The sequence below is a fragment of the Gavia stellata genome, chromosome 5 (genome assembly GCF_030936135.1).
Source record: "Gavia stellata isolate bGavSte3 chromosome 5, bGavSte3.hap2, whole genome shotgun sequence".
Classification (NCBI taxonomy): Eukaryota; Metazoa; Chordata; class Aves; order Gaviiformes; family Gaviidae; genus Gavia; species Gavia stellata.
In genome coordinates, this window is record NC_082598.1 from 14,792,631 (window position 1) to 14,816,638 (window position 24,008).

General features: G+C 39.2%; 1 protein-coding gene across 1 annotated transcript in view; it reads left to right on the forward strand.

Moving 5' to 3' along the window:
* Positions 1-10,394: 10,394 nt before the first annotated feature.
* STX18 (syntaxin 18) overlaps positions 10,395-24,008 on the forward strand; it is a 68,802-nt gene continuing 55,188 nt past the window's right edge. The window contains exon 1 of the mRNA XM_059817752.1: positions 10,395-10,556. Coding sequence (XP_059673735.1) covers positions 10,395-10,556 — 162 coding nt within the window. The remainder of the gene's footprint in view (positions 10,557-24,008) is intronic.

The following is a 24,008-nucleotide window of genomic DNA, read 5'->3' on the forward strand; positions in this document are numbered from 1 at the left end:
GCAAAGTACTTTCTTATTTTTTAAAGAAAACACAGTATATGATCACTGATATGTTAAAATGCAGCCTGATTCAGCACTGGGCTGTATTGCCTTCCCTCCCATTGACTTAAAAATGAATAAGCTCAGCCTGGGTATTTGAGAATTCATTGCTGCTAAGACATATTCTGGCAGGTCAACACAAGCATTATTCATAGGCCTCAATTCAGTGTGTCATCTGAAATGAAAGAGAGCCTTTCTTTAAAAAGCTAAAATCCATCTTTAATTTGTTATCCTAGTAACTGTATCAAAAACTGTTTTAAAATAAATATAAAAAATGAGAGCAAGCTGATGGGCAATTGAAACACAGTAAAATAGATCTGGAAGTGACTGCAGGGCCACCAAGTCCATGCTCCAGCTATTGCGGGCAACCAGCTCATATAATCCTTTTCGTAAATATATCAAGCTCTATCTCAAAAGCAGCTAGCTTTACTTCTTCAGTTACTGCTATTGTGCAGTTATTTGTATTTCTTCCAGTTTGAGTTACAGATTCATAGATTATACACCAGAGGGGACCACTGTGATCATCAGGTTTGACCTCCTGTATAACATAATCTGTAGGATTGCCCTGAATTCATTTAAGAAGCCAGTGATTTTGCAGCCATGAGGTTATTGGGGAAAAGGCACAAAAGCCATGGTATCAGTGTTAGACTGATGGGATTAATCAGCTCATGTTAACACACTGATTATCATATAGTAAAGGGAAATGTTTCAAAAGAATACTCCAGTCTGAAACATAAAGTGAAATCATTTGGACTTCCAGAGAGGTCATGGTTGAAATATCACAAAACTCTCTTTACTCAAAGCAGATGCTTATTAAGATTAATTTAGTGTGAAAAGTGAACCAGAATGCATATAAAAGACAATGCCTCCTCAATTATGTAATAGGACACCTCCTCATTATATTGTGTTCACTGAAGATGATGGTATTTTCCTAGGGGATGTATAACTACAGTTTGCCAAAGTCCCTCTCCTTCATTTTAGATTAAATATCAGACTGCAGAACATGAAGCCAAGTGAACAGAAACAAGAGAACTCAAATAAACATCAATTTAAATGAAAGAGAAAAGGCCTGTTATGTGTGTTTTCTAAATATACATGTTCAAAGGAGAAAGTTACAATGATGCCAGGATACAAATACAAAGAATTACTAGTATTTAATATAAACAAAAATACCTCTTTCCCACATTCGTACATGGATTGAAATGAGACGCAATCTACAGGTGTAAATATTCATGTAACTTTTCACATAACTGGAACAACTTTTCTTTCTTGCCACCTTTTCTCTTTTCTTCCTGTCTCTTTCTGTGAGCTCCCTCCAGTGTTCTCAAGGAAGTATTGAATCATTTAATTTTTGTATATTCCATTTTTGTCACATGAAGTACCATGATAAGAAAGATTGTTTTCATCTAACCTAAAATCGTCTGCCTCGAAACTAGATGCCTAGTCTAAGCTGAAAGTCTAGTCTAAACTAGGCTCTGAAGATAGGCACTGCAAGGAGAAGCATCTCACCCATCAGAGATGTCCGTTAGAATCAATGGCACACTTTGCCAAAAGGACTGCTGGCTGTAGAAGTGGCTAGAGAATGAGTTGAGACTGTGTACCAAGTTTGAGATTATTTAGAATTAAGGTATATCAATCCTCTCCTTCTTTCCCCTTAGGGGCTAACAAGAACAATTTCTGCTCTAAATTGCAGGTTCATCAGTTGGAAAAGACAGCCGACCAAGAAAGCCCAGACACTGACTCTCAGTCATCAACATGAAAAGAACAAGTTGTCTCTAAGACCCTATCAGGTGAGGTACATTCTGTATAGCAATAATAATGCCTTTGTACAAGTCTAAGCAGAAAGGCTAAGGGGGATATGATTACACCCTGGCAGAAAACATTCAGGGCACTGAATCCCATACACTGTAGACATGCTAGTCTGCTTGGAGCCACCTCAGGGATCTCTATACAGTGCTGCTATGAGGACTGTAAACATGCCATAAGTGCTCTGACATGTATTTACAAGTTTAACTCCTGCTTCTACTGAGATAAGCAAGAACAGAGTCAGATGCTATATTTTCTATGCCTCTTCCACAGGCTTTGCGGAGTTACTAAATTGAGCTGATACAAATGAGAATAAAATTACTCTCTGTTAGTCTAGTCTGCCTATTTTGTTTATGCTGGTTTGTTTTTTGGGTCTGTTCGCTGACAGAATAAACCAATATAAGCTGAGGCTGTTGCAGTCCCTTTCTACCCTTTCTTCCGCGAGCTGTTTGTTCCCATCTGTTCCCTTGTACCCACACTAGTGCTTTGTGCAACTGGGCTATGAAAAAGTTCAGGGAGTTTAGCTGTAATAAACCTAGGCAAATATTGTGAGAACATATATAGGCTTAAAGTCATAAGCCATAGAACTAAAGAGAACTTAATGTTGAGTACTGCAATGGCAATTAATTTGGTGTCTTTACTGGTGCTTTATTTATTGTGAAAGCCACCATGACAAACCACTGTACTGCTAATCTGCATGATATTCAGCCGATAGTGCGCCATTGCTTAACCTCAGAAATGTCAGAATGGAGCTATGGAATTACTCCAGTCCTTTGTGGGTTTGGCAAAGACTTTGTAGGATCTCTAGTGATGTATGCTGGGCCTGATTCAAATCCCAACAACGGAAATGTCTTTGATTTGGCTTATTGTTATTTCTGACCGTATAAATGTGGGGAGCACTCAGTCATTAAGAAAGAGATTTTTTCTCTGACATATCAGTTGGTCATTGCAGTTAACATCAAATGAAACAGAATTAAAATCCCAGTTTGATTTTTCCTGTTTTACTTTTAAAGCACTCATAATAACATAAATTCAATGCCCGTCCAACCATCATGGTTTGCTATGTACATACCAGCACCTGAGCTTCTTATGAGAAAATTTAACAAAAATGTTCCATATTTCACAATTCCCTCTCTTATACCATTGTCTGTAAATAACTTCAGAGAAGCCCTTTCCTTTTCCTCTCCTATTCTCCTTTAAAATAATTCTTTAAATAGGTTCTTTTTACATTTTAATTTTTCTACCCTTTTTGCATCTTTGTTCTATGCATCCTCTTGTAAGAACCACCCCACCATCACTTCTGCATGTTGTTAACATGGAATCAATGGAAGATCACATTTAAATACAGTTCCTCTTTAATGCAAGACATTAGTATGCTCTGTACTGTGTTCCATGACTGAAGGTCATCTTAATATCTTATAACAGATTTTTTTCTTCTCTGTTTTTATTAAGGGGTTGGAATTTTAGAGAGTAGCTAGGTTGGTTTCACTCCTAAACCCATGAATCTTGAGAAATAAATTGAATCTGGACTATGTTATGGGGAACTGCTGTGTCTGCGCTGCTTTTCAGTCTTCACAGTAGGACGGTTCCTGAAAAGTGTCTCTTTTCAACCTCTCTCCTACTCTTTTCACAGTGAGTGTATCAACATTATTTTTCTTGGGCAATTTCTAAAGGATCTCTTGCATATATACTTCTAGCTCTGCTCATTGCCAGTAACTCAGACCCTGTGGGACAATGTGAGCATCCCACATATACAATATTTATTGCATATGTATTTTCAAGCCAAATCCCCTCACGTCCAATATGGTGGGCAGTGGTGTGCAAAATCCAGGCCTGTCTGGTTTGTGCTCATTATATCCCATTTCTAAGGCCCCATAGGCTGACAACCACATATGTAGTTGTTAGGGATATTAATTCTCTTCACTACCTATATTAAATTATACTTGTAAGAACTCTGCGTTGAGATTCCTTTGTGTTGGCTGCTGCTCAATTTGTAAGGGTTCGTCTACTCAGTGAAGCTTGTGAGCAGCAAACTAGGTTGTGAATGTACTAGGCACTAAACCAAGCTCTACCTAAAACATACGGACATTCCTGTGCTTCACCAAACATTCATCAATGTCATTTAGAAAGTGTTCAAATGGCTCACTTTGTCTCCAGTGGGTTATTGCCACGTATATTTTCACAGTTCTTAAAATTCAGCTACATGGAGTTGTCTGTGCCTTGCCCCAAGACCTTCCAGTCCCGTATTTGTTTTACAAGCCCTTAATTGTTTTTTGCATTACATTTTGTTCCCAGCTTGAATTTATTGTAAGATTTGAGCCGGTATAGACCTTATCTGCATCTCTTCTTCCACTTTTCATCTTTCCTCTAAGCTCATTAGATTTCTTTTCTCATTCTTAAATTCCCATTCTTCTAACTGCCATCATTTGTCCAATGAAGAAGCTGTTCAGCAAATGTTGCGGGTCTAGCAGCAAAGAGACATGTGGGATTCTTCTATATGCAACATAGAATTGGTCTGAGTATATGCTCAACTATTCTTTTCAGGATTTCCAAAATCAGTAGGTTTGGAAGGTCTGAATAAATTTTTCATTCATGAAATGTTTTTCTTAAAAATACATGTAATGTGCATGCTACTCCTGGAGACCAAAATACAATGTTTTCAAGGCACGTGAAAAACAACAGCTTGGGGTAGTAACAGTGCAAGATTTCCTGTACTATCTTGCTAATATTTGAGTGGCTGCTCTAAAAAGCAACTTCACTGATGAAAATTAGAAGGTAATCCAGGTGTTTCATCAACTAGCTGCTAAGATTATCCAAGCACGTGAGAAACAATGCCTGTTGTTATTGTGTGTATATTTTTTGTTGTTGAAAAAATAATACCTCCATTTTTATTGCTCTTTCTTTTTGCCTGGTAGACAATGCATGGCTTTGTTCACATACAGAGAGGCCAAGCTTCTTTTTCAACTTCTTAGACAAATGTTGACTGATGTTGTTGAAGAACTGAAAAAGAACAGAGTTTGACTTTGTGAGTCTCTGCAGTAGTATCACTACAGAATTCAGTAGACTGAACTTCTTTGTCTAAGTCCCAGCTGTATTCTTTTCCTGCAGAGCTTCATAGGTGAAACCATCCCACCTGCAAGAGTCTAGGAGGGTATGGGAAGTTCTCAAAGGGGAGAGACTTTGAATGAGCTAGAGTATCTTCAGCAAAACTTAAGACAAAGAGCACTCTTTCTATTAGCTATTTCCAGGCGTATATGCTGGTTGTGGGAAATGACTGACATAGGTATTACTGGCCTTATTTGTTCTAATTATGACAGTCATAATGAAGATATTTAGGTGCCCAATGTCAGGGCAGAGTGAGGACCAGCTGCTTGCTCAAGGATGGCGAGCTGGTTGCAACACCATAGCCAGCAGAGCAGGGCCTCACCAGCTGGAGCCTGTCCTGCTGCCCCAGAGCGAGGGGAGCAGGGCAGCCAGGGGCACCCCCAGCCCAGGGCATTGGGCACCTCCCTGACATCAGCCCATAGAGAGGTTATGAGGGAGGGCCCAGAGGAGGCTGGGCAGGGACAGTCAAGGCTGTTGGTGAGCCCTGACTCCCAAAACTCACTGAAATCCAGTGATACATAAATACTTTGAACGGGATTCAGATCTCCTTAGGAGTTAGGCTCCTAACTACCTTTGGGGAATCTGACCTAAGGCTTTGATTCTAGGCTTCCTCTTAGCTACCATTGCTTTGGATCCACTAGTCAGGTGCTATCCAAGTTAGATGATAATCTGCTTAAAACACTAGCAGCAAACAGAGTTATTAGTTGCTTAAATACATTTGCTGTAACTACTGCTGCTGTTGGATCAGTCAAGAAGCAGTAGTGATAATAAAGCCAAGAAAACCTAATATACAATGTACTATAAGATTTGAAGCTTTGTAGGATAAGCACAGATCTGAAGGTTTACACTGAGTTTTGAGCAAAGAACTGAAGATTTTACCCTCTGAAGTCTGCTGCTTTGGAAAATAACATTTATTTTGGTGCATAGTTTAAGTATATTACCCAAGTCATTCTTCTTTATAAAACCTTGTCTATAAGGTAATTTTTTTCTGATGAAGACCTACAATTTTCTTCCTCACTTGGAATTTCACCTGCTTTTTATATAAAATGTCCAAAGTCAGGGACAGTGTTTCCATTTACATGAGGAAGATTCAGTACTCCTGAGAATTATTCTTGCATGCAGAAGCCAGTTTTTTAACATTTCCATAGTTCAAGCTTAATTGCATTGAAAACACAGACACACACACAGAAACACACACACAATTCTTTGATTATGTAGTTTGAATAGCATACATCATGTTAGGAGTTACATTACAACTAAAGAATGGTTTTATACATAATGTCTCTAAGAATTAAATATGCCCCTGAACAATTGCAAAATCAAGTTATCATTTTTCCCTGAATTTGTATTGTTAGACATCATATATACATGAGGGGTTTCTATTTTTTTAATTAATGAATTTAATTTTTTAAATTATTTTTGGTGTAAATTTTGGTGTGATGGTCTAGTTTCAAGAGGAATAACAGAACCTTGATGTTACTCCCAACTGAACTGGTTTCTAGTGGTCAATATTTGTTGCCACAGACAATACAAGTTGCTTATAGCTATGCAGTTCATATCCATTCTTTCCACAAAATTTTGTTTCACTGTACACAGTGACCGTACTTCCTTTGTACAGGTTGTACTGTCTTACAATCCTACATTTAAACACCAAAGAACATTTCTTTACACATCCTCAAAGTTGTTGTATTTACTTTGAATTTAAGCCAATAAGTGTGCATGCTATTGGCTATTAGCTATTTGAGGACTAAACAGTCATCAAACACAGCTTCTCCCCTTTTGATTTGCCTTGATTACAAACGTGCACTGTAAGCAAATTGCCTTCCTTCTGATATTTTGTTCAGTTTGCAACACTGCCATCACATAAAGAAACTTACTGGTTTTATGCCAGGGAAAAAAAAAAAAGTATAAAATGGACCACAGATCATTTTCTATTGCCCATGACAAATTAGGACCTTTGTAGTGCATTAGAAAGGAAGACAGATCAGGAGCTTTATCTCTTTCGTTTACCTTTCACACAAAAGGAATTTAAAACGTGAGGAGTTACCTGTCTGTGAGTGAAGATGAACCCCACCAGCCCCTCTTTAATGGGCACACTGATTGATACCCACAGGGAAACACTGACTCCTTTTCACTGGCAGGTTTGCCCAGGACATTTTACTGGACACCCCTGTTAAGCAGGTACACCAAGACCTGATGATCAGCATGCTGCACACTGCACACAAAACTGTTGTAGTTTGCAAACTCCTAATTCCTCCTCTTCCAGACATGCTCCTGCTGAGGCATGACTGAGTGCACAGTGCATGAGTTCTTACAGATTTATCTGCATTGCTTGTGGTGGGACTGTAGTCCTTTGTGTGTGTTTTGCAATTTTACTCCAACCTTAAAATCTTAAATTTCAAGGTTAGTCTTTTTAGCAATTACAGGAAGCTCCAGCATGTACTGTTGAAACCTATCTGCTCCAAAGTAAGCTTTAAACTTTCAAAACAAGGTGGCTGTGGAAGTGCAAGTAACTACTGAGTAGATGCAGTCACCGTATACAGGAAGCTAGGATCATGTTCAGATAAAAGCTCTGGGCATCAGTTCTTAGCAACTGATTATAAAGCAGTTGTAATCTTCAAAGCTATCTATTTCTCTCTACAGCAGAGGCCGTGGGTATTATATACCTAATGAGTTAGACCATTTGAGCAACCTTCTTTCACATTAAAAAGGTACTTTAAAATTTTCCTTTGCCAGATTAACTGTTCAGTCCATTTGTGACAGATGAGATCAGTTATATGGAATTTTAATACTGTGTTTCTTTTAAAATGTGTCTCTGTTTATTTCCTTGTGCCCGAATGGAAGTTTTAAGACTGCTGAGGTTCAAAACTGGTTGTATAATATTACTATTACAGTTTTGGGGTGGTTTTCACTAGCTACTGGTCACATACATAAAGCACAAATAAATAAGTAGAAGTAGAAATAAAGACACAATCTTGTTCCCAAAGAATTTCCAGCTAAGGTCCTGATCCAGTAAAAGGGTTATGTGCTTAACTGTATGTGCCATGTGTGGTTCCGCTGACCTCAATGGGAGTATTCACAGTGGTTTAGGATGTGTACAAATCCTTGCAAAGTTAGGAGGTAAACTATAGTATGTCTGTTAAAATTTACTTTGCTTTAACAAACTGTAGTTTCTTTTTTAATCCAAAAATGTATAGAGTATTCCAGCTATTTTAAAGTACCCAAATTTCATTAGAAAATGAGTAAACTATAACATGACATAGGCACCAATAGGGTTTTTTTTCTAAAAGCAGGAAGGGAAGGTGAAGTTCAAAATTTCAAAATAACATCCCTATTCCTACAGTTTAAAAGTAAAAAAGTAGCACTCTAATAGCAAAAGTCTATAAATTCTTATCTAATGCCCACTTAAATGGGAATGCTTCAAGGGAGTGTAAATGTTAGCTTCATTAAAGGTTGGAACAAGCTACATAGCTGAATATGCACAAAACCAGAGGTTAATTCTATCACCCACCTTTTCAGGAGCATTCTACTGTGGGCCGAACGTGAATTTCTTATTTCTATTTGCAAGAAATTACCCGTGCAAGTGTCTGTGAAGTAACGTGTTTGTGCAGTGAGGTATTAGTTACTGTAAGGATGGCAGAACCACAGCATATGAAAACTACCCTAACACATAGCATTGGTGAACGTGTCTCAGAAGTATCTTCAGGGAGTTTCAGACTGAAGGTGTCAGAGTGATCAAGACATTCCTGGAATTTTATTAAGTGTGCTTACTCTGTTTTCGGTAATGCAAAGAAAAGGAAAATGACCAATTTTAGGAAACATACCTGAAAGTATCTGATATACTATGTGTAAATTCCACAGAGCTTTATTAAATATGTCCTTTGCTAAAGTATCTTTATACTGAATTTCTTAATCTTGAAAGAGCGAAGGCATTTGGCTCGAGGTTCAACCAAATACCGCTGGCATTCCAGAAATGAAAAGTTTAATCCCCTATGTTGTCCACTTTTTTAATACCTTAAATATATTTTCATGGTAAATCCAGCACCGAGGACAGGGGCTTAAACCGGTCTATTCCTTTAATTAGAAATACATATCCATACCACAACAAAAATGAAATTTAAAATAGAACAGTAATAACAAAGTATGAATGAATACTAATCACAATATAACTACAAGGGAACCACTAATCTATAGCTAAGGCTGAATTGATGAGAGTTGAACCGAAAGCAGAGTAGTAATCTACTGTGGAAGAAAGCCTGATACTCTGGAGCAGATAGGAAAAATAGTTGTGGTTGATTAAGTCCCAGTCTGCTGGGGAGAGGCAGGATTTTGAAATTGTGCTCTTTAGAGACTGTCTCAAGGAACGTGGTTCTGGTCAGTGAGAGCACAGTTAAAAACTACATAGTATCTGCTGGATCCCAGAGCATTATATGGTGTATTATATATATATATAACACCACCACTTGTTTATTTGGTCAAAAATTTTCCCCTCTGACCCACACAATTTCACATAGCTAGTCTACTGCACAGAACATGGCAATAAAGTCGCCTTAATGACAAAAGTTTCTTCAGAATCAATTAGATTACAAACAGTGCTGTATTTTAACTGAACTGGGACACATCTTCCAGGTACCAGTGTGATACTGGCCCAGTGTTGGACGGCACCAGATCGGAGGACCTCGGACGTCAGCTTCCTGGTGGAGAAGAAATCGTCGCGGCACATTCCTGGTGTAACAAGGTTGCTCCACCTCTACGGCTCAGGGATAAGTAATCAGGGGACATACATGTGTGACCATCTCCTAGGGGAGCCTCACACCAGCGCTAATCCCAGATCCCAGTGCAGATTTGCTCATGTGTGTTAATCAACTCTGATTATCCTGTCTTTCCATGACTAAGCGGCCAAGCTAAAAACTTGGGAGACTGTGTATAACAGCACCACATGGCTACACCTGCCACGACGCCATAGCGGGGTGGTCTAGACGTCAAAGTTTTGTTGCAATATAACTTCTATTCTGCAAAGCTGCTGTTTGCTAGGAGGAGGCAGCAGCCAGGTGCAGGGAAGCCGCGTACAGCCCTGCCCCAACCCTCCCGCCTCGGTGGGTGCGCAGGCAGGCGCCGTTTCAGCTGACATGAGGTGAGCTGCGGAGGCAGAAGGCAAACGCCTCTCCCGAACTCGAGCAGCGGCTGCCCGCGGCCGCCCGGGCTCGGCGTTGCACTCCCCGCCGCAGCCCAGGCGGGCTCCGCGGAGGCTGACGAGGAGTTTGGCCCCGCCGCCGGAGGGCGGCAGTGAATTGAACCGGGAACGCTGAGAAGGAGGTCTGGGGACGAGGCCCCCCCCGCACCCCTCCCACACCCCCACGCAGGGCGGAACGCGCCGCGCGGGGCCGCGTTGCGCGGGGAAGAGTGCGCGGCGGCACCGGCCGGTGGCTGAGGGGCGGGCCGCCATGGCGGTGGACATCACCCTGCTCTTCAAGGCCAGCGTGAAGACGGTAAAGACCCGCAACAAGGCGCTGGGGGTGGCGGCGGGGGACAGCGCCAGGGACGAGCTGCTCAAGCGGAGCGCCGCCCGCTCCAAGAGCGACTTCACCAGCCGGGCCCGGGAGGTGGTGAGTACGGCGGCGGGCGTCCAGGCGCCGGGGGCAGGGCGAGCGGCAGCCGGGCCCGCCGGCGGCCTGCTCTTAACGGCGTCCCGTCAGCGGCTCCGCCAGGGCGCCGCCGCGGGCAGCCCGCCCCCCTCACCCGGCCTCGGGAGCGGGCCGCCGCGGCCAGCCCTCCCCGGGGGCCCGGGGCGGCCGAGCGGGCCCCGGAGTCGCCCGCAGGCAACCACGGGGCAGCTCTTTCCCACACGGATGTGGGCTGGGAGGGCGGGAGCGCAGCGTGAGAGCCGGGAGCCCGGCGGCTGATGTGGCGGCTGGGGAAGGCTCCGAGCCCGCCTGTCGCCCGCGTTCCCGCCGGCGCGGCTCCTCCCGGGCGGGGGGCCGCTTCGCGGCAGGGACACGCAGGGCCGTCCCGGGGAGCTCTGCTGGCTCCGTCCCCTTCCTGCGAGGGCTGACGCCTCTAATCGTGCAAAACCGACTTTCCTTCAATCTATGCCGTGGTCCTGCATGCATTCACACGGGTATTTCCTCATGCCAGTTGCCACCTAAGAGATCGCTTCCGTAACAGATACGAGCATAAGCGTTTGTAATGTTGCACCGTATATGCTGTCTTTATTTTTTTTTTTTCTGTCACTTAGTATGGCTCTAAAGTGCCAATTCTATACAAATTACATGTAAAAAGATAATCAGAATATTTTAAGACTTAAATAGGCAGGCACAGAAAAATTAAGGAATTGCAGAGCTGAAGGCTGACCAGCATTAATAATAGTCCTCAGGCCATAGTCATGCTGCAAAACCAAATTTGTTGCAGATTATTTTCCTCTATACTGAGTAAAAGGCAGGGAAAAAAGTCTGATACCAAAGCAGGGTTTGAATAACACATGTTTAATAAGGCACTGGACCATATTTTGAAAAAGTAAAAGAAAAAGACTGCTCAGTACGCTCTCTGAGGAGACAGGCTTACAGAACGCATATGCAAGTTTAGGACTAAACAAAGAATGCACAAGTAACCTTGTTCTGTCATTTTCTAACTTATGAATAGTTTAGTTTTCAAGCACAGATATTAATGTCGCATTTCTGTGCTCATCGTACTTTTCCCCATTCTGAGAGAGAGTACTTAAAAACTGATGTGTTTTATAACACTTGATATTTGGTGTTCAGTAGCTCAGTGATTGCTTTGAGGCCTAAGCAGAGGCTGTCAAGTTGGGTACCTGTTAAATCAACTTTTTGTAATGGTTAATAATTATATGTTCATTTAAGTGACTTGTCAACTGTGAGTTGTATGGTAGTGATCTATCTGCAGTGATGAGACCAGCCCATAAAACTATGTTCAAGATCTTTGTCCATGAGATCTACCTTTTCTCCCCCACTGCATCTCCTGATTTTAACTAATGATATTCCACATTCTACAGTGTTATAAAAGGCTCCTTCAGTCTTACCCCAGAACAGGGCAGCCTTTTTAATTTTTAACACAATTTGTGTGTGTGTAAATTCCTAGAATTCTAAAAAGGATTGAAATTTTATCACAGGGTATCATGTTGACATTTATCTGCATCATCAACACGGCTGCAACTTTTAAATCTGCCATTCAGAACTCCAGTTCTTGGGCTGATGCTGAGGGCAGGTTGTTACCGTCTAAGGGTTTAGCGCTAAACAGTGTTTGGATGCTTTGCCAAAGTGTTTCACAGTTATTTGCGATAGCAGAGGAAGCAAGAGGAAATCTGAGGTTTTTAGGTTCCATTCTAGATACTCTTATAGCCACAGACTTCTGTTCGTTCCCTCCAAAGCTTTTTACCTTCTGCCCTATTGCCTCCAGTACTGTCTCTGTCTGCACTTTGGTTCTTCCTTCTCAGTTTCAGTGTCTGTATTCCAAATAATTTGTAGCCTCATACTAGGCTCACACCCACTTCTTCCTCTCTCCTAGTCTTTTCTCTCTCTTCCATTCTGACCATCAATGCTCCCTTGCTTTAGCTGCCTCACAGTTTTGGTTTTCTTTCTTAAGTTCTGTTCATACTCACGCCTAGCCTCACCTTCATCCTATTCTCGTTGCCCAGCCATAGTCCTGTGCAGTGATGGTATGCTATAGCTATGTCCTTTTCCTCCTGCCTTAGTCTTCCTTTTCCCCCTATTCACAGCTGCTGTTTCCTGCTGGCCCCAGTATTCCCTCTGAGCTCCTCATCCTGTCTGAGTTTCCTTGGGGCACTGTCCAGGCAACAGAAAGCAGGACAAAGATGTGGATAAAAGTGTCTTGTTTAATTACAAGAGCTTCAAGTGAAGTGAAGAGCTAACACCACAGTGGATGAACTGAATGGTCTGTCTGAGGGAGGGAGAATGGGTTTAATTAATGTTACTTAGATAAACAGTGACTTTGGAGAAGAAGCCAAGGCTAAAAAGGTGTTGCTGAAGCACGTCTGAACATGATTTCTATAAAGATGCTGATCAGTGAGTAGGAGTGAAATGGACTGGGCTTGTTCTGTCTCTGCTCCTGTAACTCATTTACATTTGTGACAGTGGAGTCAACAACCTGCCAGACCAGAGAAGGCTTTATAACATTTTTTAGGCCTTCTTTAAGAAGGTCTGATTTTAATGTGTGAACAAAACATTGAAACTGCAGCTAGAAGAGTAAACTTTGTAGTAAAGTAAATGATGATTTTAATTGCTTGCTTCAGCCAAATACAATTTGATTTGAACATATATGTGTCAAACTCTTTCAAATACTTTGTTGTAGCCTCGCAATTAAAAAATTAGCTGCTTCTGCCAAGGCTATGCAACTTCATGTGCAAATCTGATCTTTGATAGATGCATTAATTCTTTAAAGTATTTCTGTTTTAAAAAGCCCCCCAAAAGCCAGTGAATTCTTCCATGTTTATGTGTAGGTTTTCTTTGTTTATTTTTTAATCTGAGGAACATACCAAACGGTTAACTATTGGTGTCTTTAAAACTTTCATGAAAGATGCTGGTCAGAATCCATGTAGGGTAACAATAGAGACCCTGAGTAATCTACACCTAGTCACCACTGTTATTATGCCCTATTTGCTTGCATAATAGTTGAAGATCTCCATTTGACATGCAAATACGGAAATGTTGAAATACTTACGCGGACTCTACAAACAGACATACTCCTTTCAATGTTATATTCTGGGTGGGTTTGCCTAGCTTCTTGCAGGTTGAGCTGTGCTGATGCCGCTTGCACTCCAAGCTGTGGGAGCGGCAGCCAGCCCTGGCCCAAACAGGCGGCAGCGCAGCTGGACTGCTGGGCTGGGAGGGCGCTCAGCCCTGCCTGGGGCAGCCGCACAGCTGTATGATCAGAGTTCTCCTTTCTAGCCCATCTTACGAAGGTTTTGTATCACAATATTAATGCGTTTGAGCACTTGGCTGAACTGTATTAAGCGATGTAACTCTCTGTGTCATATATAGTGTATGTTCTTCCTCCTTTTTTCCCCCAAAGCATTGAGTTTTGCTGTAGGATCTGAGGGCTGTGGAGATGCTTACTCTTTTTTTTGTCTTCTTCATAGACAGACTCTAAGTGGTATTTAAGAAGGAAGATTGAAGGTGCTTAGCATTGGAGAAGAAGCTGGCAAAGTTGTAACAGTTCCTTATTGTCTGTTGAATTTCATTTTTCTTTCCTAAGAAAGCTCTGTGTCTGCACATTGGGCTTCTGTATTTATGGTAAAGTTTCACTGCACCTGGGAGATACAGTTATAAAGTTCTGTTTTACATTCTCAAACTTAACAGGATTTTTTAGGTGGATTGAAGTAGACAAGGAAAATGTGGAATATAAGCGCTTTGACTTGAATCAGTATTGTGTGCAGAAACTGGTTTAGAGATGGGAGGATACATTTTGTGTACCCTTGGTGTTTTGTGTTAGTCCCAAAAAATACTTCAGCATTCTGTATTAATTTGTTTTTTTTCCTCAAAGCTGACAGTTTTATGCTCAGGTATACTGTATTGCTGCAGTCTGTGGGGAGTTGATGAAGGTTTTTGTATTTGAGACTAAGTTGGTAGCACAAGGATGTTAGGAGGTTGTCTAAAAGCAGTGTAATGTTAGTTGCAGAGGCTGCTTTGCTGGTGATATTGTTAAACTGTGACAAAACTGATCCGTTTGCCTGTGGATGCTCTTCTGTATCAAAGGTGACTGTTATGGCCATGAGCTTTTGAAAGGATTTTCTTTGCCCCAGCATCAACCCATCACTTGTTTTTTTGGTTTGGGTTGGGGTTTTTTTTGCTCTGTCAGCTGCATTGTACAACCATTGGATTGTCTGGTGTGTAATGAAAGATGACTAATGCTGTATGTATGGTGAATGTTTTTGGCATCTCTCCACCTGTTCACCAGTTACATATTGACTAGGACCAGGTGAGAAATGATTGTTGAGGCATTCCCTACAAGAAAGCTACAATAACAGTGACAGACTTTCCATTGCTTGCAATTTATAAAAGACTGTTAGAATTCATTATGTATATGATAGTGCTTTTTGGTTAACTAAAACAAAAGCATCCAGGTTTTTTTTTTCTTCCTTAGACTTTTACAGTGACATGGCTATTTAAAATGTAGTATGCAGGGATTTTAATTTAAATTTACTTTTACAGGCTTACATAGTTCCTTGGTATGGTATCAGATTTGAGATTAAGCTGAGTTAATGTGCTAAGTGATTAAAGAATTTTAAGGATTAGAGCAAAAGTATTTAAATAAAAAAAATTGGGCTTGAGGTAAGTGCTCACTGACAAACATAAGCAGTTCAGATGTAGCATAGGCCCAGTTATGTGACACTTGTTCACAGCTTTACCATGGTCTTAAACCTGCAGGTTTGGATATTTGAGAAGATTGTCAGGTTTGGAAGGTATTTGGCATTTGAACTTCCATCTTAGGACGTATCTTAGGAAATCTGACTATTTAAGCCTTTCCTGTTACTTTTTTTTTTTTATAGCAAGGATGAGCTATTGGGAATATCATCTGTCAAATATGCTTCTTTCTTAGTTATTTGAAAATATTGAAGGAATGAGAACTTCTTATCACTGCTGACTGTTCAATATGTGTTGGAGAAATGGTATCAGGGTTGATACAGCCTACTGGTCAAGCATAATTTCATGGTGGGCTTGATTGCAGCTATGAATAAAATCTTGTGTTTTGCTAGGGAGATTCTCTTCTTCTTTAAGGTTTTGCGAAAAGCCAAAAAAAAAATGAAGTGCTGGATCATGAATTCTTCGAAAGTGATACCAGGCATATCTGAAAATATATCCTTGAGAATGGAAAATCTGAAAGGTTAAATGTTTCTAAGTCTAATGCAAAATTTCAGAATGATCAAATGTCTGTGTTTTAAGCTGTTGAACACATAAGGATGCCAGATTCATGAGGCTACAACATCTGTTATTCATATAACTTCTGTGCATGGAATCTGTAGGATGATTAACTGATTCTTCAAAAAAAATTGGTATGATAGGCCAATATTCACATCAAGAATATGTTCGGCTGCTCTGTACAAATATGTAATGAGGAGGAAAAATCCCCACATAAAAATTGCTTCCAAAACTAGTTGTTGTGAAAGCCAGAGCAAATGACATTCAGTGTAAATTTTGAGCAAACCTTTTAATTATAAGGCCATCTGACTTCCATAGTATACTGCTCTGGCTACACATAGATTAGTGGTGGGGTTTTTTGGTGGGTTTTTTTTTTATTTTTTTATTTTTTTTTTTATTTTAAATTTTACATACTCTGAGTAAAACAGCCTTTTCATGCATACCTGCGTAAGTCCAACATATCTCATTGTTTGGATGCAGCCCATGGGATAATTCAAAGTAGCATTTCTATTAGAAGAGATGGAGAGCTGATGTTTTGTCCTTGGTCCCAAATATGGGATCTTCCTGTGCATCTTTGCACAATTTGGTATTTAGAGCATTCTCATAGGAGAAAAAAAGGGGTAGAGGTGTTTGTATATGGTGATTACAATGGCTTAATCTTTGCCACTGTTACTGCATTAATAAAGTCTAAAAAAGCATGGGGAATGCCCAAACCAGTAGCTGGGCCCCTAAATTGACCGTATAGGACCATCTTGCATAGCATAACATAATTACTGACATAGCACAACTAAAAGTGAGTGTTTTTAAACATATATATTTTCTGATCCCTTTCAGACTATGCAGGATAGTTTGAAGAGGTACCAAGAATAAAATTCAGCCACCAAAATTGTGTAATAGGTCTGGATACAGTATATAATCAGTAGCCAGCACATGGCGCTAATAAAGACAGACGTTTGGACTCTGACTGGAAAATTTCTAGGGGTTTACAAATCAAAAAAGTTTGAAAAACATTAGGATATTATTAGATCTAGATTTCAAACAAAGGATTCTTTGTGCTTAATACCATTTTAGTATCCTAAGAAAAGAGAATTGGCTTGCAGATTGAGAGCTCCACAGGCTTTTCGCCTACTTTTGGATATATAGTAGCTTCAGTGGTAGGCAGGTACCAGTCTGCTGATGCAGGGAGTAACACCATCCCTGTTCTAAAAGAAAAAGGCATATGAAAATGAAATTGCCAAGTATTAAACATTTTATTGGACTATGACAATAATTATTATGCTGCTGGTTCTAAGTCAGGTTCAGGTTGGTGTCTGCAGAACGCATCAAATTACATCTAAGCTTTTTAAAAGACCGAGAAATATCCAAAATAATGAAATAACCAGCTTGCTATATTAACTTTTTATAGGATGCGACATGTATTTGCCAGGTCTAGAATAGACCTGAATGGGGCTTAATCCTGAAAACTTCCATATCTGAGAGTGGTACCATTGAAGTCCATGGCAGAACACAGGCAGTGCATCAAAGACTGCTTGGTCACATAGTGAACTACTTCTGTTGTTGTTGAATAGCTGATACTAACCAGTGCTATGATGGAAATGGCCAAAAATGGTTAAAATGGTGTGCTTTTTTTTTTTGTTGTTTTATACGCAAACTAAAAAATTCTAACCTGATTTACTAAGGTTAGTTTATATGATCGTTTTGACTCTAATGACTACATAAGAATAACTCCCATGAGAGAATATTTGGATGCAAGAGAAATATATACTGCTTATGGTATAGCCAATTATAGTCTTTATTAGAAATTAATGGCTGTGCGAAATTTTGGACAGCAAGTGATATTTCAGTTCACTTCTTAACTTTTAATGAGAGGTAAGTTCTAATAAATTGGGCCCATAGCTGAGGTCATTAGAATTAATTCTGACGTATCCCATGTACAGTTATGAACAGTCGCTTTTTCCTCAAAGTTCACTGATGGTGCTGCATTTTGTACTCATTTACATGCACATGGGTTTCCTTCCCCCATTTTCTAGGCGGAAAATACAATTATAAATTACACTTTTTTCAAATGGGGAGTTACAGTATACTGCTTTCTAATATTTCAGATTTATGTCTTCACCTCTGCAAATTATGGTTAATGTTAGTTTTTTATTATGAGTGTTTACTGGTTTTGCCTCTCATTTCCTTCATCCTTGTTAGAGAAGAAATTTAGCCTGAGAGATGGAAAGGAAAGAAGTGGATTATTTTAATTAGTAGAGGAGAAACACATAAAAAAACAGTTGAGGAAATAGCAGAGTAAAGATTTTTTTTTAAAAAAAAAAAGATTTTTGGAGAGGAATGAAATGCTGACCTTGTTTAATGCAATGGGATTAAATGCCAAATCACTAATGTTCCCCATGTGATGCTTCTGGTTTTAGCAATAGTCACATCAGTAACAGTGGTGAGGGTATAGGTTGGCCTTGGGGGAAGAGTTATGAATGCTTATAGTTTGGGAAATGTCATTGTCCTCCCCTGCTTTGTTTTTTTTTTTAAGTACTTTCTTAACTCCATGGGAATTATTTTCTGAATATGACTGAACAGTAGGATTGGAAGTTGGCTTGGGAGACAACTTTCCTTAGTCACCTATTAGTTTTGTTTTGACTAACTGGACCTCATGTGGTGCTGAGGAGTCCAAAAGTATCTAAGGCTGTAGTTCCTATTTTGAGGACATTGTTTTCATCCTCACCTCACCTTCCAGGGCCAGGTTGGTTGTGGGAGGTTATTTCCTGACTTACAGTTGTTGGTGGAATTGTTACATCATGTAGCTGGTCACTATGAACTCTTTACCGACTATGGTTGTCCATTAAACTGACACCTTCTGCAAGATCTTGATTTATCATTTTGCCACAAATAAGGATAAAATCTATGGAAGTTTGTAGTGCATATGGAAGTGGAAGAAAGCTGAGATTTATTATATGTAACCTCCTCCTTTTGTCAAACATAGGTTACATGAGCATGAGGTCTGAAGAAGGAGAAAGGCAGGCTAGGGGTGGGGTGGTGGGTCCTGTGGCATCTGAAAAGCTGGAGAGATACAATGGAAAAGAAAGACAACAGAAAGTGAGCAGGCTTAGCTGGAAGAAAATAGAATGATGTAGGTTGAGGAAGAGACAGTCTAACATAAGAGGTGGAAATGTGGGTAAAAAGAATGAATACCAGGAAATAATATGGAGATTATGACAGAATACATCTAAATAGGAAAGAAAGGAAGGGAAATGAAAGAAGGAGGAATGAGAATGAAACTTAATACTTACAGGTTAGTGAATTTAATTGATGCAGTTATGCTTTTTACTGTTTCTCTGAGTTTTTTATCAAAGACTTCTGGAGCAAGAACAGCTCATTATTTTGAGTACTTTGATACACTGTCATTGCTAGAAGCTTTGGGCTCTGTATTTATATTTTTTAAACTACAATCTCTTGTTTGGGACAGAAATGAACTTGAAAATAAGCAGACCCAAAATCACATCAGTGCGATTCATTAGAGATTTAACTATTGGGAATTATTTTTTCCAGGTATTAGCAGTGAGGACAAAATAAAACTAATTTTAAAGCTGGAGGTTAGTAACTTTAAGATTTGGATTCCCTTCCTCCTCCTCCTCTCTTAAAAATAGGAAAAAAATTTGTAGCCCGGAGAAGAACTTACCCATGACTCTTCCAAAATCCTGCAGTTCTCATTTTCTGTGTGCAGAAATGCTTGTTAAGTTAGGTAGAGAGGAGAATTCCTTATGTCTTGGACATTTGAAAAGTACTACTTTTGTTAGCTTCTGCTAAATGCAAACTTGGACTAAGGAGTTTTCTTCTCTGTGACAATTAGTGAACAGAATTTCTCAGTCATCATACACGTTAATTGCTTTGAAGTGTATTGAAATATTAATAAAATGGGGAGCTGTGCTTCACACATGGGGTTTTATTGCTGATCACACATTTAAACCCTCTTAATCTCAGGGAATAGGTATTTCAAAGCATAAAGATTTTGCAACTTCTCACAAAAATTTGTTACAAATCATTGCTTTCAACAAGTAGTACTGACACTTGTGTTTTTGCTAATTGGGGCTGGTTTTGGTCATCAGGATTAGTTACTGCTGTAATGCTGAGCTGATTCCTTGTGATTTTTGGTAATGAGTGGATTAAGTTTTTTGTGTGTTTCACCACAGAAAAAAGGATATAATTTTTCAGTGAAAGATTATGCCATTATATGGTCTGTCTTTGAAACTTCAGACCACTACGCTCAAAAACATTTTTCAGACTGGCAAGTAATAAAACCTGGTATGATAGCTTCAGCGGTGTAAGCAATTAAAGGGTGAAAATTGGAGGTATGAATTGTTCCCAGCAATTTTGGGAAAATGTTCTTGATCTTGAAAATATTACAGTGTGATATAATTGCATAGAATTTTAAATGGTGGATACTTTCTTGAAAATGTAAGTTTCCTGACTTCAGGGTGGTGTTTCAAAGCTTTCTGTCTGCTAAAAAATTACATTTTATAGTGATCAGGTACCAGCCTTGGGGTGTTTGTAGTCTCTTTTTACCCTTTCATTCTGACTGTGCCTTCCCTTTTGACAGAGGGTGGTGAAAGCAGTAGAAAAGTGAATGTACTGCGTCTGCTCAAATTTAAACTTATTCCATTTCCATAGGAATTGTCCAGCATTTGAAAAACAAACAAAACAAAAACCAGATACAGTTAAATGTAATCCAGCTTCCTTTCAGTCTTTGCTTTTCCGCTATTAATAGATTGCTTGACATTTCCCACTGGATATTTCCTTTTTTGGTTGACTTTTAGACGGTTTTGAATGTGGATGTAATTTCACTGATTCTAAACTGAGAATTTCATTTCTGTAGTACAACATGCAACTGACTGGTGTTTCCCATCTCTCCACATCTCAGTTGGATAGCAAGCGTGAAATGGGTTTCAAGTGAATGTCAGTGGAGGTTCTGTGAGGATATCCAGAAGCTCTTAAACGCTATGTAGGTCTGTGGTTGAAAGTAAGAGAAGGGGTCTTGGTTTGACTCATAAGTTTATTAGAGCTCCACTATGGAGTAATAAGCTAATTAGAATTCTAATATGGTTGTTCAATGATTTTTTTTTTAATGGAAAAAACAGTAAGTCCTCAAATATTTAGTACAAGTGAAAGTAAAATATCACTACGTTTAGAAGACCAGAAATAATCTTGCTGCAGGACTTCTGGGGGTTTCTGGAACAAAACACACACCTGAGGCCTGGCAAGTAAAAGAGGTGCTGAGAACCGAGCACCAGGTTGTATGGCAGCCCACTGTGAGTGCGGTAGGGACTCCGTGCACTGGCTCCCTGGTGGCAGCGTGCCAGAGAGCATGGAACACCCATAGTCCTCAAACAGTCTCCAGAGAATGGGAAAGTTGATTACAGGGGCAGGAAGACACGGGAGTTCGTCAGCAATGTGTTGAACATCAAGGTGTTCTACAGAGCATTGGTATTTTGAAGAGGAAAAGCATGCTTTTGGAGTTCCAAATTGTTCTAAAGTATTGTATCATCTGCTATTTTTCAGATTGACATGTGTAAAATACATCTGTAATTGTATTATGGGATTTTTTTCTTGCCTATTTTGTGGTAGTTTGGATGTTCTTACAAAGTAGAAAAACTCTTGCATTCCCAGGCTTTTTGAGATTTTCTTTATTAAAGAAATAACAGCTTTCCTTTGAGAGCTAATGGTCTCATTTCCCCCCCTACCTTATCTCCAGTTTAGCAGGTTTTTTCTTGCTTTTACTCTTGCTCTTGCCTGGAAAAGAAGCAAAATCATTGTGTGAGCTGCAGAGGAACATACTGCTTAGTCTTATGGCACTTTATGTATAATGTCAGGCGTGTTATATATTATATCTGACTTTTTTATAACTAGATCACTTTTATTAAAAATAAATGGTGATAGCAAACTGACATGTGAAAGACAAACATGTAATGGTGATGAAAACCATTTAATGATTGGTAGGGAAACAAATATTTATTGAAAATAAAATCTGTATCTAAAGGCTCTAATGCTGACTTTTGGAAACACTACCATGTTGTGGTATTTGCAATACCCTATGTCCTGTACAGTAGATATTGTTTAAAATTGCTTGGGAACTGGAGCTTGCAATTGTGAGCTTGGAATGTCCTGCAGATAATTAAGTTGTGGTCAGGCTTTAGAAAAATAAAAAGTTCTTGAACTATGATTTTTATAAACATGCTACAATAACATTTCTTTATATTTAACAGTTTCTTATAGAAAGCTGATACTCTCATAAGGCATTGACTAAAGGTAAAACATCAAGAAAGAAAAAAATATTAAATTAAAACTTCACTTAGGATGTTGACAGTTGGCTTGTAATATTAAACAGATGTGTTCTTGGGTTATTCCTCTTTCAGAACCTGCTTGCATACCCATTTTCTAGTGACAGCTACAAATTTTTGATTAATTTAAAATTCTCCTTTTTTCAGTTGCCTTTGTTATATATATTATTTTCTTTGGATCAATTCAGCTGGACAGTGTGATGCATACTGTAGTTTCTGCTGTGGTATTCAAGGGAAAGGGTTCCTTTAAATTGAGGCATGGATCATTCAACTACATAGAAAAATTATTACATGTATGCAAAGATTCTTGGGCATGATATTACCTTTGCATGTGTAAGTAGGGCGTTTCTGAATTCTGGCTGTGGATATGGTAGGGCATAATTCGGTCTCTTTGGCTCCTAGTCAATACTGCACATAGGAGTCAATAGCAAAATAAAGAAACTTAAGTTTTTAAAAGATGTAAGTTTAGTGAAACATAGATGGAATTATCAGTTAAAGTAAAAGAGTGTAGCACTGCTAAAATAACAAAATGTTGTGTCCAGTTCTGATGTCAGCCTTTTTCAGAAATGTGGTGGTGGTGGGAGGTTGTTTTGTTTTCTTTTGCTTTTTACAGAAGAGAGGTACAAAAATGATCTAAAGTCTGAAAAATCTACTTTGTGGTGAGAAATTTTCTCATCCTATTTTGTTAGGGGACATGATCACAAGAAAAAAAGTCTCTGATCATTCATGGAGCTTATGAAAAAGCAAAAATGAGATACAGTGCTGAAAAAAGTACACATTATTTGTGGTGTGATTCAGCTGACCCTTGATTTGGTAGATTCTGCATCGCTTGAAATCTCTAAGTCAAGTGCATATATTGCAAAATACATACAGTACTCAACAAGTAATGCAGGAGTTAATGCATAGGGATGGCTCAGGAATTCCTTTTTACATATGGGACACTGCTTCGTACCAAAGCAAAGAATTGGATACTGGTTTCCCAAATCCCAGACTACTGCTCCAGTGACCTATGACTCTGATCAGTCTGACCTTAGACTGTGTGAATGTATGAATGTTCTGTCTTCATTTTTAATAATAAATGAACTTACAGGAAACAACGTGTTAAAGTATTTCTAAAATAAAATAGCCATATTAGACTTAACAGGGTGCTTAATCTAGTTATCTACTACAGAAGTTACTTACTGCAAAGTAATATTTTTGTATGATTTTTTCTGTATCTATGAAGACAGCTAAATGATTTGGTTTTTTTTTAAAGATAAAGGAAGCATTACCAGTGTGAGGTATTCATTGGTTAAATAATGCTACATTTCTGTAGCCTTCATACCAAATCAGTTTCATGTATATGAATTGGATATTGCGTTTATTTGTTTTTTAAAGATTTGTGTAAAGACACAATGATACATCATAATGTGAGTGAGACTAGCTTATTGTAAGAATACACTTTATTTCTCTTAATGATGTTGTTTCCAGTTCCTAAGATTTTTAGCTCACTGTGGAACCCATTAAAGTATAGATGGGAAATACTTATGAGAGCTCAGATACTGTTTCTTATGTTTTTGAATATGAGTAAATTTGCATGCTTGTTTTTGACACTAACAAGAATCAGAAGTTTACTTCAAAGGCCATTTTTTTATTTGTTTATACGTCATTGTTACTGATGCTTTTATGTTTAAAAAAGAGCTGCTATTACAAAAACCCGTTGTTTGTTTGCAGGCATTTTATGGATTGAACTGTTTAGAACAAACTGATTTGTATCAATCAGTTGTTAAAATATAGTGGAAGAAGTTTCTTCTTTCAGTGAGACTTGTAAGTTGTAGTGGGAATTCTGCACAGC